This window comes from Elephas maximus, chromosome 8, assembly GCF_024166365.1.
Source record: "Elephas maximus indicus isolate mEleMax1 chromosome 8, mEleMax1 primary haplotype, whole genome shotgun sequence".
Classification (NCBI taxonomy): Eukaryota; Metazoa; Chordata; class Mammalia; order Proboscidea; family Elephantidae; genus Elephas; species Elephas maximus.
Genome location: NC_064826.1, coordinates 63282694 through 63296566, shown reverse-complemented (window position 1 = coordinate 63296566; position 13873 = coordinate 63282694). Strand labels below are relative to the sequence as shown.

The following is a 13873-nucleotide window of genomic DNA, read 5'->3' as shown; positions in this document are numbered from 1 at the left end:
CAGAAAAACATTCTGATTCTTATTCCCAGTAAACCCCAACTACGCGACTCTGTCAATCAATTCCAGAAATGTCAGACAATACAAAATGTTCCCTGTCAGTTACAAAAGTGAACAAAACTGGTATTTCAGTATCTTTTATTAAAGATGCTGAAACACAGCACATTTCAAGGAAGGTACAACGTATCGAAGAGACACTAGTTCTCTTCCATTTTTCAACCAACTGGGTGCATCATGGTATTACTTGGCCCTTCATGTACTAAAGTACGTAGTCACATAATTTGAGACCTACTGGAAATAAAATCAGTGGCTTTTTATGCAGAAGCAAATATGTGAATTTTTTGTTTCCTGCTTTTAGAATTCCAGAAGTTAGTTCTTAGTTGTTCCATATGATCTCTTCAAATTACCTTTCCTAAAACCACAGGGTCTTTGCCCTCTACCAAAAACCTATTTCTAATCAAGAAGGGGTGTGACTAGGAAGAAAGGAAGAACACAAGATCTACCAAGAGGAACATTAAGAGATGGATGAGCAGGCACATTTTCCGCAGTACGAACGTGCCCGCAGTATGCAAATCACACCAGAATCCAGAAATGGCTCTGAATCATGGAGTGGTTGTTTGTCACAAAACCCCAAACCTTACGGATCTATACCTCTTACAAGACATTTCTAAAGGGAATATAGTTTATGACTCTCTAGTCATCGACAGAAATGAAAATGAATTTAAATGCTAAAGAAAATGAGAGTATCTAAATTCAGTTGGAAATTAACTACTGTTCCTTTGATTACCAAAGCATCAAGTGATTTTTCACTCTGATTCACTCAGGTCCAAGCAAAAACTAAATCTTGCCTTTGGCTAAATTCCACAACTCCAGGTCAATGACATGAATTTTTAAGGTGTTGATGACTCCTGTCTGAACAGCCCCAGCAAGAGATCAAGAACAGGTATTGTGTTTGGAAGACCAGAGAAAAAAGAGCAAAAGAAAGAAAAATAAATGCACAGAATAAAAATGGTGCATCTAATCAATCAAGGCAAGAAAACAAAGAAGTTAGAATGAAATGTCTTTCATCTTCAGTGGACTCAAACTGTCCTACAAATCAACTAACCCTATCCCTATATTCTTGTCTTCTTTAAAAAATTTCTCCATCCTGCACTAATACTTCAAACAGTTCCCATCAAATCTCTCCCCACAAAGGTTAACTGTAACTTTTTTTAAAAAATAACACTTTATTTTTGGTGAAAATACACACAGCAAAACCTGCTCCCATCCCACAGTTTCTAGACATAATGACCAGTGACATTGGTTACACTCTTTGCAGTGTGTCAACATTCTCGTTATTTCTTTTCTAGTTGTTTCACTATGACTTCTTTGATGCTAAAAATCCAATAGACACTTTTCAGAACTTATCTTGCTTAGCATCTCTGCCTCAGACCTTTTATTCACGGTGCTGGTATCTCTTATCCACAACCCTTTATGTCTTGGCCTAGCTGCTGCTCCTCCCCCAGGTCCTCCTCCAGAAGATTTTCTTGACCTCCAAAGGAGTTAGATCCCAATGCATCCACTATATACTCAAGTTCCTCCTCTCTAAGCCCATCCCACTTGTGCCTACTCCAACGCAAGTCTTTGTTGATAGATTATGTACTCTACGCAACTAGGGATAATACTGATTACCACACATATTGTTCTCCACTATAATGACACTTCCCAGTGAGGTGCCTGGCACATAGCAAAAACTCAGTAAATATATAACCGCTTGAAGTATTTTCCTCCAACCATAAACAAGCTGGTACCACTATATTTATCACCACAAAAATGAACTAAGTGGGTACCATGTTTTTCCAGAACCCTAAATACTTTATAAGACATTTCCAAATATATTCAATATACTAGAGCTAATTCTCTAGTCACTCAATCTAAAGAGTATAAACGAAATGACCGAGTTTTTAATGGTGACTATTGATCATAATCAAAATCAATAAGACCAAAATATCACTAGTATCTATCCAACTGTGTACTTCCTAATCAAATAAAAAGTGTATAACTTCAAGTGAAATAAGTCAATCACAAAAAGACAAATACTGTATAGAACCACTATCGTAAAAAGTCAAGATTAGACATACACAGAGAAAACAAAGTTCTTTGATGGTTACCAGGGATGAAAGAGAGAAGGAGGGAGAATCAGTTTCTAGATAGTAAACACTTGTTACTTTTGGTGACGGGAAAGGCAAGACCAAATATGAGTGAAGTCAGCACAACTTGTAAATAAAGACACTAAAAAAGTACACGAAAAAAGGACAATTTCAGTAAATGCTGTAATATATACAATTTTGCAACAACAGTAAAAACGACCAAAAAAACGTGTGTGGTTATGTAGGTAGATACGGATGCGTATGTGTATAGAAAGGCATATGTGAGTAAATGCACATGTGTGTACAGGTGCATCTATAGGCAGGCACATACACTTCATACGTGCTGCATATATATCCACATATGTAACAAATCACATAAGGGGCACAGCTACGGAGGCTTCCTAGACATGTCCAGACAACTTGTGGGATTGGTTTATTGGGTTAAAAGGCTTGGGGCCATTGTCTTGGGGGGAAACTTAGTCAACTGGCATAACACAGTTCACAAAGATAATGTTCTACATCCTAGTTTAGTGAGTACTGTCTGGGGTCTTCAAAGTTTGCGAACAGCCATCTAAGATATGACTATTGGTCTCTACTCGTCTGGAGCAAAAGAGAATGAAGGAAATCAACGGCTCAAAGAATAAATTAATCCATGGAACTAACAGCTGACTAGAATCACAGCTTCTTCTAACCTGAGACCAGCAGGAACTAGATGGTGCCCGGCTACCACTACCAACCATTTTGACCAGGGACACAATAGAAGGTCCTGGATAAAACGGGAGAACAATGTAGAACAAAATGCAAATTCCTAAAACAGGCCAAACCTACTAGACTGATAGAGACAAGAGGAACCCCCAAGACTATAGCCCTAAAATAGCCTTTGAACACAGAATTCAAACTATTTCTGCAGGTCACTTTTTAGCCAAATGATAGATTGGCTTATAAAATAAACAGTATCACCCATGAGTATTATGCTCCCTTAAACAATGAACTATATGAGATCACATGGTCACTTGCCGAAAATCAAAAGTGAGAAGACACAGGGGGAAAGGGAAGCTAAATCAATGGAAACAGAATGAACAATGGAAATAAAAATGTTGATACATTGTGAAAATTATAACGAATGGCACAGAATAATATATATAAAAATTGTTAAAGAGAACCTAATTCACTGTGTAAACTTTCACCTAAAACACAGTATTATTTTTAAAAAATGAGGAAATAGGACATGAAGAGTATTATGGATTAAACTGTGCCCCCCTAAAATATGTGCTGGAATCCTGACCCCCACACCTGTGGATATAGTTCTGTTTGGGAACATGGTTTTCTTTGTTATGCTAATAAGGCCCTATCAGCGTAGAGTGTGTCCTAAACCAATTCACTTCTGACTTAAAAGGAGTGGCATGGACACAGACAAGCAAGGCACAAACTGGGGAAAGACAGATGCCACATGGAGATCATTAAGGAACTGAAGAACTCGGCTACAGAAACTGAGCTGAGACTCTCCTAGAGCTAACAGACAGCCTTCCCCTAGAGCTGGCACCCTGAATTTGGACTTCTAGCCCCCTAACTGTGAGACAATAAACTTCTGTTCATTAAAGTAAAAAAAAAAAAAAAGTGTGTAACTTCAATCTACACAATCCTGAAGAAGAAAAAAATTAATGTAATAAATATTTGAATGCCATCTCCAGAAGGAAAAAAATCTAGCCCTTATCCTATGCCTAGAAGAAAAAGAAGATTTGAAAGTATATTAAAAGAAAATATTCAATTCGAACCTATAGTATTGTTGCTCTACCATAATTCTTTTATTTTTCAGGTACTTGCAATCAACAATATTAGTGAGTCACACTCACTGACTGCCAGCATTTCAATAGAGAAGACACTAAGGGGATGCTTCTTGGATAGGTAGGGGAATTCATGCAAAACTGGGTTGCACGGCAAGCACGCTGTTTCACTTAGATTGCATGTTTATTTGTGACCGGTTTAGAGGAATGATGGAGATTACATCCAGGATCAGGGCCTCCCTCCCCAAGCTACAATTACCAGTAATGCAAATCCTTCATTTTAAGCAAACCAAAAAAAAAATTAACAAAGTTAAAACTGGTAGCAACCAATACAGCAGCCATTTTTACATTGTATATTTTATAAATTATTAAACAAAACATGTAGAACATTAAATACAAAATCACTTAAATATTACAAGGATGATTATCATATAAACTAAAATTACACTTAAATTTTCCAAAAGAATTCTTATTATGATGAGCCAAACACTTGAACCATCTGGATCTTAAAAACAAGCCACAATAACGCTCTCAACATTTACAAAGTAGGCTAAGTTAAGGAGGAAGAATTCTCAAGAGATGCAATGGGGACGTGAACAGATTTATTTATTCTTCCCTGTTATTCTATAAAAATGGAATCGACCAGATTGGAAAGAATATGAAAAAAAGGTTCACTAAGGTGACAAGAAGGGGCATGACTAAAAAGTATTTAATCTTTCAAATATTAAGAACTATTATTTGTAATTTTACTGTATTGCCCATTTATGAACAAGAAGTCCAAAATAGAACACAATGCTTCATATTAACTTTCAGTGTTTATTAACACTATATGTTTCACAACCTCCATTAAAAACTGAAAATAAATTCAGCTTTAAAATTTGTATACTACCTTACCTTATACAGCTATAATGTTTAAAAGTGCTGGCAGCTTTCTGACATTCCAGGCACAACTGAATAGCTCCTGGATAGTCTTCCTCCTTAAGGTAACAGCAGAAATCATTAGGTTGGAAACATTTTTCTTAAAGTCTCTGAAAAAAGCAAGCCTCTGTGTTCTACCCAAAAGTTGCAGAAACAAACATTTTAATTCTTCTGAAACAAAGACTAGAATATACCAATGACAGAAAAATAACATAGGCAACTAGCTTTAAACCTAAATTCAATGTAGAAAAAAAGAAAATACTAAAAAGATTCTGTCGCTTCAAATATGCAGTCAGGGCCCCCTGAGACCATGGCCTGTGGCATAAAGGGGCTGCACAGGGAAGGTGTTCTTTAACTACTAGCATATCTTTTTTTCTGTCATGATTAGATAAAATCTTCCAAAACAGTGTACATTCTACTTGTAATCAACATTCAATCGTTCTCCCACCAAGAAATAATAAATATTTCTAAGAAATAAATTTGAAAAAACAGTGAACCATTCATTAATAGCCTCTGAATACTGTACCACCTGAACAGTAAATTTCAGGTCAAATGCATTTTTCATATGGACTTCTCAAACCCTAGTTTAGTGGATAACTACACTCAGAAGTAATAAAGTGATTATGCAGAAAGCCTAGAAAAAATATCCCTACGTTCATATCTAAATTAGACAAATGTAATTTAAACCACTAGGGATGCTGAGATGATGACAAAGTACCTGCCCCAAGAAGCTCAAGTATTATGGGGAAACATGTATTACAATATGCTTTCGTAAATATCATAACAAGTAAATAGGGAATGTCCGGAAAGCATTAAGGAGAAAACAGCTCACTGAGAAAACCAATTAAGACGTGAAATACCAAACGTAATTAAAATACGGCATATTCCTTTAATCGCTACTGTACCATACATACAAAAGATAAGTTTATTGGTATTTGAATGCAATACAAATGATATTGAAGTTAACACGCCCACGTTGCTACAAAGTAAACTTTCCCCAAATAAACTTTTATTTTTCTAAGTGAAGTATATGTCAATAGAAAACGCCTTAGAGCAAATACCTTTACATGTCTAGAATTTCTCTTTATACCATATTCCAAATTTGAGGAAAAAATGTACATCTGAATTTTGTACACTATTATTTTATTATTTTCCTATATAATATCACCAGGATCACTGAATTTCCAAGTCTCGTTAACTTACCTCTAGCATTTCACTTAGGCGAACATCTGTTCTTTGCTGAAAAAACAAAAATCAAAGGTAAACTCTGTTTCAACCACAAAATTAAGTTTTAATTTTTAAAAAGTAATCTTATATACCAATGTCTTTATAGTTCTCAGAGATTTCAGAAGTCCAATCAGCAACTGACGTTTCCTTTGGTTTGCAAGAAGGCCTAAACTAGCTTGAGTAAAACCTTCCTTTGCAATATTCAAGTGTCTGCAAAAATGAACAATAAGTAATTTAAATTTCTTAGTATAAAAATAATACCATCTACACAGAACAATTAGGCAGCTAATGAGGTAGCAGCCAGGTTACTATTAAAATCAGGAGTTGTGACTACTGTTTTTTCAACGGCTCAATCTAAACCAGCACTATTCAAAGCATGGTGGGTGGACTGGTGCCAATCAGAGGCCCGTTTCTGATCCATGACAAGAAAAGCACGGGAATTGAAAGTAAGCATTTAAAACACTTAGAAGAAAATTTGACAGAATAATGTTATACCTGAAAAGTCTAATAATAATAATAAAAGAGAACTATATTTTGTATGCCTTTGGGGTTTTTTTTTAATTTCATTTTCCGAGTAATTTGATTTTACTGAATTTTACAAAAATATTGGTGACAGGTTGAAAATTTAAAAAAATAAAAAATGACTGGTCCTCACCACAGATAGTTTGAGAAGCACTGACTTAAACAGTTAAAAAAAAAAAAGTAATTTTTTTAAACTCATAATGAAATTTATAGGCTATACCCACATACCTTCTTAGTGAAGTTTTTAGATCATAATATACGTTCTCTTAATGAATGGGTATTCTAGAAATCACAGTCATAATAAAAAAATCAATTATTCAGGATAGATTTCATAGCTATTGTTAAAATATGTTCCAACTTAAATATCAAATACAATACCTCCTCCCATTTGTGCAGATAACAGCAGCTAACTGAAGACCTGTCTGTAATGAGGTAACTCTTTCCAGCTCCTGTAAAAAGATTAAGTACAGATTATTGTGTGAGGTATTTCACTTGTCCTTCTTATTCATGCAGTAGTTTAACAAAAACTCTAGCAGATTTAGAAGAAAAGCCTGCTTGGAAAACAAAGTAACAACAAAAATACCTGAACGTGAAAATTACTGGAACGTTTTTCACAAGATCCCCTAAAATGACTAGTTTCAATTGATTTTCACAATGGCATATGACAAAATACTTAGCCAGTACTGCCTGCAATGAAATCTAGACCCCATCTGTTTTAGGCAGGAGTAAACAAATACCAATAATATATCCATGTACATGTTTCCACCCAACAGAATTTCACAAGGTAAGTAAGGATATGACAAACATAATTTCTGTTTTACTAAGATGCTCTGACAACGAACGTCTTCATCTGAACACTGGTATATGTATCAGTGGATTCTGAAGTCTCTGATTTTCTGGTGAAAAGACAGATGCTGAGGGACAACTCCAATTTTATCATAGTTTAAAGCCAGATTGTTACATGGCCATTGAGTGATCAATATTACTGATCTGTTACAAAGTACACAGAAGCAATTTTCACTGGCCCTTCTAAAGTTTAGAAAACCAAAGAGTTTACTTAAGAATCAGATATAGCCTGGGCAGAGCCGGAGAAAAATTGTAGAACAAAAGGTCAAATTCACAAAAAAAGACCAGACTCACTGGTCTGACAGAGACTGGAGGAACCCCCAAGACTATGGCACTGAGTCACCTTTCTGAACTATAACTGAAGCTACTTCCAGAGACCACCTTCTAGCCATACCATAGACAGGCCCATAAAATAAACAAAAACACCAGAGAGGAACGCTCCTTAGAACAATCAATTATCTGAGATCAAAAGGGTAACACTTGCACAAAAGCAAAAATGAGAAGGCAGGAAGGGATAGAAAATCAGGACAAAAGGCATCAGGGAACCTAGGATGGAAATGGGGAGTGTGCTGACACATTGTGGGGAATGAAACCAATGTCACGGAACACTTCATGTACAAACTATTGAGTGGGAAACTAACTTGCTCTATAAACTGTCACCTAATGCACAATAAAAAATTTAAACCAAAATTTTTTTAACATGGCAAAAAAAAAATCAGATTTTTTTTGGTAAATACCCCCAAATGAGAAAAACATACATATACATACGCACATGTGCACATACCAAATATAGCAAATATGTTGCTACAGAACTATTGACAGAGGAATTATGATATTTTAACAGTTTCAAGGGTAAAGTATTCCAACATTTTTTAAATTTTAAAATGACAAATATTATCTTACCTTTACATAAGCAGGTTGTTTTTCAAGGATTAAATCTGCTACTTTTTTAGAGACCTATAAGAACATGCAATCAAACAAAGGAAGTAAAAGAAAAGGCCATATGCTTCCTTCCTTTATATCAAATTTTTTGCAAGGATATTCCATAGATCTTCCCAATAACTTTTACAGCAGATACTGGTAGTCTATGGTCACACCCATTTCCCTGGGCTATGAAATTAGTTTAAAAAAAAAAAAAAAAGAGTAGTACAAAGCAATGTAGTACAGTGCCTGGTCCTTAGTAGAAACTCAATAATTGTTCATTATTATTCCTAATAATACAAGTATCATCTGATTTATCTAACATGCACAAAAGTGCAACCATCTGTAGGGGTACAGGATTGGCTTTAAAAAGATGAACTTGTTAAACCAAGTAAACTTCTATTCAATTGCATCTAGAAAGACCATATCTGAGGAACAGAGAACTTCCTTGTATCCTTCACACCCCTTGTACCAGGTAAGAGGACAAACCAGTGATTTGGTCCTCTACTTTTGAAAAGGTGGAAAACACGTGGGTTTTTGTTTTTGTTTTGGGAATACCATGAAGATGTCTAAGGTTTATTTGGTTAATTCCATGAATAACATTAACGTACACCAGTTATAATTAATTTTAAACACCAGATCCTTATTTCATAATTCCTAGCAGAACCCACCTAGTATGAAGCATGGCAAACAAATGATATTTAGCAGATGGTTGCTCAAGAAACACAATTGCTTCCCCTTCCCCACACAAACTAAGACAAAACATTACAGACACATTAAACTATTGCATTCATCCCTTCACATTTTCTTAATGTTTCCAATATCTTTGAAATTAACTTATTTCCAGATACACTCCTTGTTTTTGTCTAGAAAAAAGGATTCCATTAAGGTTAAGAAAATCAAACTTTAAGTAGCTTACAGACCTCAATTAGTGAAGAAAGATCAGCACTTGTCCTAAATATTATTTTAAGAATTCCGAAGATTCCATAGAAATGTCTAGGAATAGCTTAATTAAGAAAATACCAGTCCCTATCAGAAAAAGCCAAACAGGAGCCCCAAGTGAGAAAATGAAATCAGTAAGGTCTAGCTCTATTCAATATATTTTCACATGTATGAATTTGTATGTTGTTGCTGTATGCTCTCAAGCCATTTCCAACTCATACTGACTTCACAGAGTAGGGTACAGAGTTAACTACCCATAGGGTTTCCTAGGCTGAAATCTTCATAGGAGCAGATGGCGAGGTCTTTTCTCCCATGGAGCTGCTGGTGGGTTCCAACAGCCTACTTTTCAGTTAACAGCCAAGCACTCAACCACTGCGTCACCAGGGCTGTTATAAATTGTATGATGTGCATAAACAGAAACCAACTTAATTTGTTCATTTTTAAAAAATAGCCCATGTAGTTACTGTTAGTCTGCTCTGTGCCAGGCAATGTACTGGTCTGTTTCCTATGTTATCTCAACTAGTACCCAGGACAATCCACTGAGGTGGGTAACATGCTTTCTCATTTTCCAGGTCAGCAATCTCAAAAGCAGTAACTCACCCACAGTCCCACAGATAGTAAATTGCAGGGCAGGATGTAAACCCAAGGCTACTATGCTACATGGTCCTTGTTACGGGGTTCATTCCCAAAAGAATAATACCACATAAAGTATAAAGACATAGGACATACATGTTTAACCACATTGAAACCAAGAGGAAACAAACAAACAAAAATGCTACCATTTCCTGGAATTTAACCCTCTGAAAGCAGAATACATTTTTACTACATAGTCCTCAAGTTCCCTCCCCTGTCTACACCTTCTCTGCTACTCCCAGGGAGACTCCACCACCCACTGAGACCTCTTGGTATAATATAAAAGAGAAGTATAACTTCTGTTATTCATCAGTTGTATTATTAAAAAGTCTGCACAAATCAAAATAGTATGTTAAATTCAAATAGATAAATGCATTACTATTGCTCCATCGGTTTAAAAAAAATTTAACACCACACACATTAATCTCCTACAGTGAAGTCTGACTTTCACAAAGCGAGTTCTTCCTAAATGAGGAAAATGTAGAATCACAGGATTTTACAGCATTAGAGAAAATACAGGCCTAACCCATCATTTTACCTCTATGGGGCATTCTACTCTGTCCTATAGGGTCGCTATGAGTCGGAGCCAACTCGACAGCAATGGGTTTGGTTTTCTGTTTTTTTTTTTTAACCCATCATTTTACAGATACAGCAAAAGAGATCTGTTGCTGCTAGCTGCCATCCAGTATTTACTGAGGTTAAATAACTTGCCCAAGGTCATACAATTAAATAATGCTACAACTCCAACTTCCTGAATCTCAGCCTAGTATTCTCTTTGGACCTATTTCAACTAGAAGTAGGGATCTCTAATCTGAACTAAAATTACTCCACTACAAAGCTATGTGTTGGGTTGTGACACATGAATCACAAGGAGTCTAAAGGTACTAACGTGGAAAAAAAAAGTTCAAAGTTCTTTGATCGCATTTAGGATTCCAGAGAGAGTTCTAGAAGCAAATCCATCAATGTAAACTAAGGGAAATTGCATTTATATTAATTTTTAACATAAATGTATTGTTTGAGTCGGTCATGTTAAAGACATGATTTGTTTATATGTTAATATATACGTTAAAAAACATAAGATCTGCACATGTTACACCGCTCTGCTATCTTTTACAGTTTTGTTAGAAAGAAATGGGTCTTACTACTTACTGCAGCTTGCTGTTGTTTCAGTTTGTCTCTGTACTCCTCTAATTCTTGCAAATTGAGAACAGGAGGGAGCTTCTATAAAAGAAAAATCCATAAAGAGCAAAAAAATCATTAAACTTGGTATCATTTACATTACAGAGACCCCCATATAATTACAATCTAATTATAAGACAGTGTCACATCCCATTTCTTTCCATTCTTCCTGTCCTCCTAATCTTCTCCATTAGACCCTGGACACAAGAGGCTACATGTCTGTATTAAGCAACTACCCAGTGTTCACACTTCAGCCCTCATTCTGCCTTGCTACCTCCACTTCTGCTGCCCTCACCTAAGGGAAACCCTATTACCAATGAACCTTGGCTCCCGGGCCCAAGAGACACTGCTTCATGACCTGTGACAGGAGAATGTGAGAGAAATCCCTAACCCTAACCTCCCACCCTACCAACCACAGATATATCCTTGTTCGTCCAGAACTCAAAACACTTCCCCACTGAAGTAATGTCAATTAAGTACTATACAGTGATAGTGACAGTTGTGGCAACTACGTCCTGGGTTACATCAGCTTTCAGAGGCTAACATGGAAACTAACAAAAATGCATACCATTGTGTATACTGAAGCTTGGACTCCAAGTCTCAGTCAACTGACTGCTGAAAGCGGGGTGAGTTATGGACTGTCTTTGTATTCTCTGCACACTACATGTGATTTTGCCTATAACCAAATTTTACTATTGTGATTTTTTTTTTTAAAGCTTCTATAAATTCGAAATACCAGTGTTGTAAACCTGATGGCACAGAAATATTTATCACGACTAAACAATTATGTAAATGCACATTCATTATTAAAAGTCTCAGAGCTTTTAAATATATTATTTTAGCCAATATAAAATAGGACATAAGCAGCATACTAGCATATCGGATGTAAACAGCTGAAAACTAAAAATGCAGAAATGTTTCTCTGGACAGTGTTCTACAATTGCATTTAATTTCACATTTAAAAAATAATGTTATCTTAAACAATGCTGACAGTTCATTTACTCACAATATGATAATCACAGACCAGTTCCAGTAACAAAAACACATAATGCCTCTAAAAAGCATTCCAATCTCTCACAAATTCAATCACTGAACAAAATAAACTTGAGACATGTTTAATGAGAATTTCTTCTTTTACCTCCAGCTCATATTTAACAATATCAAATGAATCTGTAGAAAAATATACTTGTTCAATACTATTAATTAGTTCTTGTTCAGCTTGAGGGTCGGTTGCTTGTTCTCGAAGTTCTCTGAATTCCTCCTTTAAGGAAAAAAAAAAAAAGCCACAATTATAATTTCATCTGCATGGAAATAAACAGTCATCTATCTTAACAGTCACATATCATTGTGAACAACTGTGACCAAAAAGACAAACCGACAGAAAACAGAAAAGTCCATTAAAAATTAGGAAATAGACACTAAAAGCTACTCATCTAGTGGAAGGAAAAAAAAATGGCCAGTTTGAAGATTCAGATTTTATTCTCAATTTCTGTATACCAATAAGTGGATGAGGGAACTTGGATGCCTAACAGTTTTTTTAAGTGAATACTTACTACATTATGTGCTTATCATATACATATATATATATGCATTTTTATCATCTAAGAACATTCTAAAATCTGCTTCCCCACAAATAACTAGGGAACACCTCAATGACTTCTGTGTCACAGTCAGCACTGAAACCCTAAGCAGCAGGAACAAGACATCCTACTTTCTGCTGAAAATCTAGCTTTTTGGCTAAGAAACACTGTCTGTAGAAAAGGTTCACAAGTTTAACTTTGTACTTCTACGAGGCCTTCTTCAAATGAATACAGATACTGCAATAAATGATCTGAATATAAACCCAAACCTCTATAAATGTTCCATATTTGATAAAATTATTTATTTCTAGTGACACAGGATGGGGCATCTGTAGAATTATACAGCTAAAAAGAGCTCGAGAAACAGATCCCTACTCCTAATGTCAGAGTCCTTATCCTATGCAATTTCGCTGCATAAGTGGATAAACCTTCAGTTAACTGGGAAGTTTCAATAATTCAGATTATCTACTTTCCTGCCACAAATAATAAGGCTAATCAAAATATTATTAGACACATAACTGAGCATTCATTTAATATTCAAATTTACTTCAAAAACATTTAAGTACTCACAAGAAAACCTACTAGTATTTAAAATCATTTTACAGTCATTTAAATAATACCTAACAAAAACCCTTAATGAATCATCACTAATTAAATACACAAAAATTATATGGTCAATTAAAGGACATAAGTTTCCAAATACAGATACTCGAGATTATTTGATGGCAGAGTACATTTTTCATTTATAAAAAGACCTTAACTTGGGTATTTTTTAAAGTGTAACTTAAATTTAAAATTTGTACAATTATTAACTACAAAATCATTCCTTAGTTTAAAATCAATCCCTAGTCTGGCTAGAAGAAAGTAATTGAACAATAAATCTGATACTCAAGAGAATAGTTAGCTGTTTAAATTTAAAATTCCAATAAATTTAAAAAAGATAGCAAAGTCATACAGAAATCAAACTATATAATTAAAAGTACATGGAAAAGAAAATGCCTCCAAAACCCAATTTATAAAATACATTAACAAAGAAAGGTCAAGGACATGTCCATCACCTATTCAACACGCAATCAGACACTATGAATATGTTAAAAAATCTAGCTCCAGAGATTCCATGGAAGTTGAGGTGACCTACCCAGCTATCACCCTGAGATGATTTTGAACCTTGAGCCTTCAGAAAACTGGTCTCCTT

General features: G+C 35.2%; 1 protein-coding gene across 9 annotated transcripts in view; it reads right to left on the bottom strand.

The window, feature by feature from the left end:
• VPS50 (VPS50 subunit of EARP/GARPII complex) overlaps nt 1-13873 on the bottom strand; it is a 137900-nt gene that overhangs the window by 103527 nt on the left and 20500 nt on the right. For all 9 annotated transcript variants that reach the window (XR_007518518.1, XR_007518519.1, XM_049894751.1 and 6 more), the window contains exons 3-9: nt 12237-12359; nt 11069-11140; nt 8327-8380; nt 6956-7026; nt 6148-6265; nt 6032-6067; nt 4805-4887 (exon numbers count right to left, since the gene is read on the bottom strand). Coding sequence is in view for 7 of the 9 variants with exons in the window: in XM_049894751.1 (XP_049750708.1) it covers nt 4805-4887; nt 6032-6067; nt 6148-6265; nt 6956-7026; nt 8327-8380; nt 11069-11140; nt 12237-12359 (557 nt within the window). In the remaining 2 variants the exon portion in view is untranslated. The remainder of the gene's footprint in view (nt 1-4804; nt 4888-6031; nt 6068-6147; nt 6266-6955; nt 7027-8326; nt 8381-11068; nt 11141-12236; nt 12360-13873) is intronic.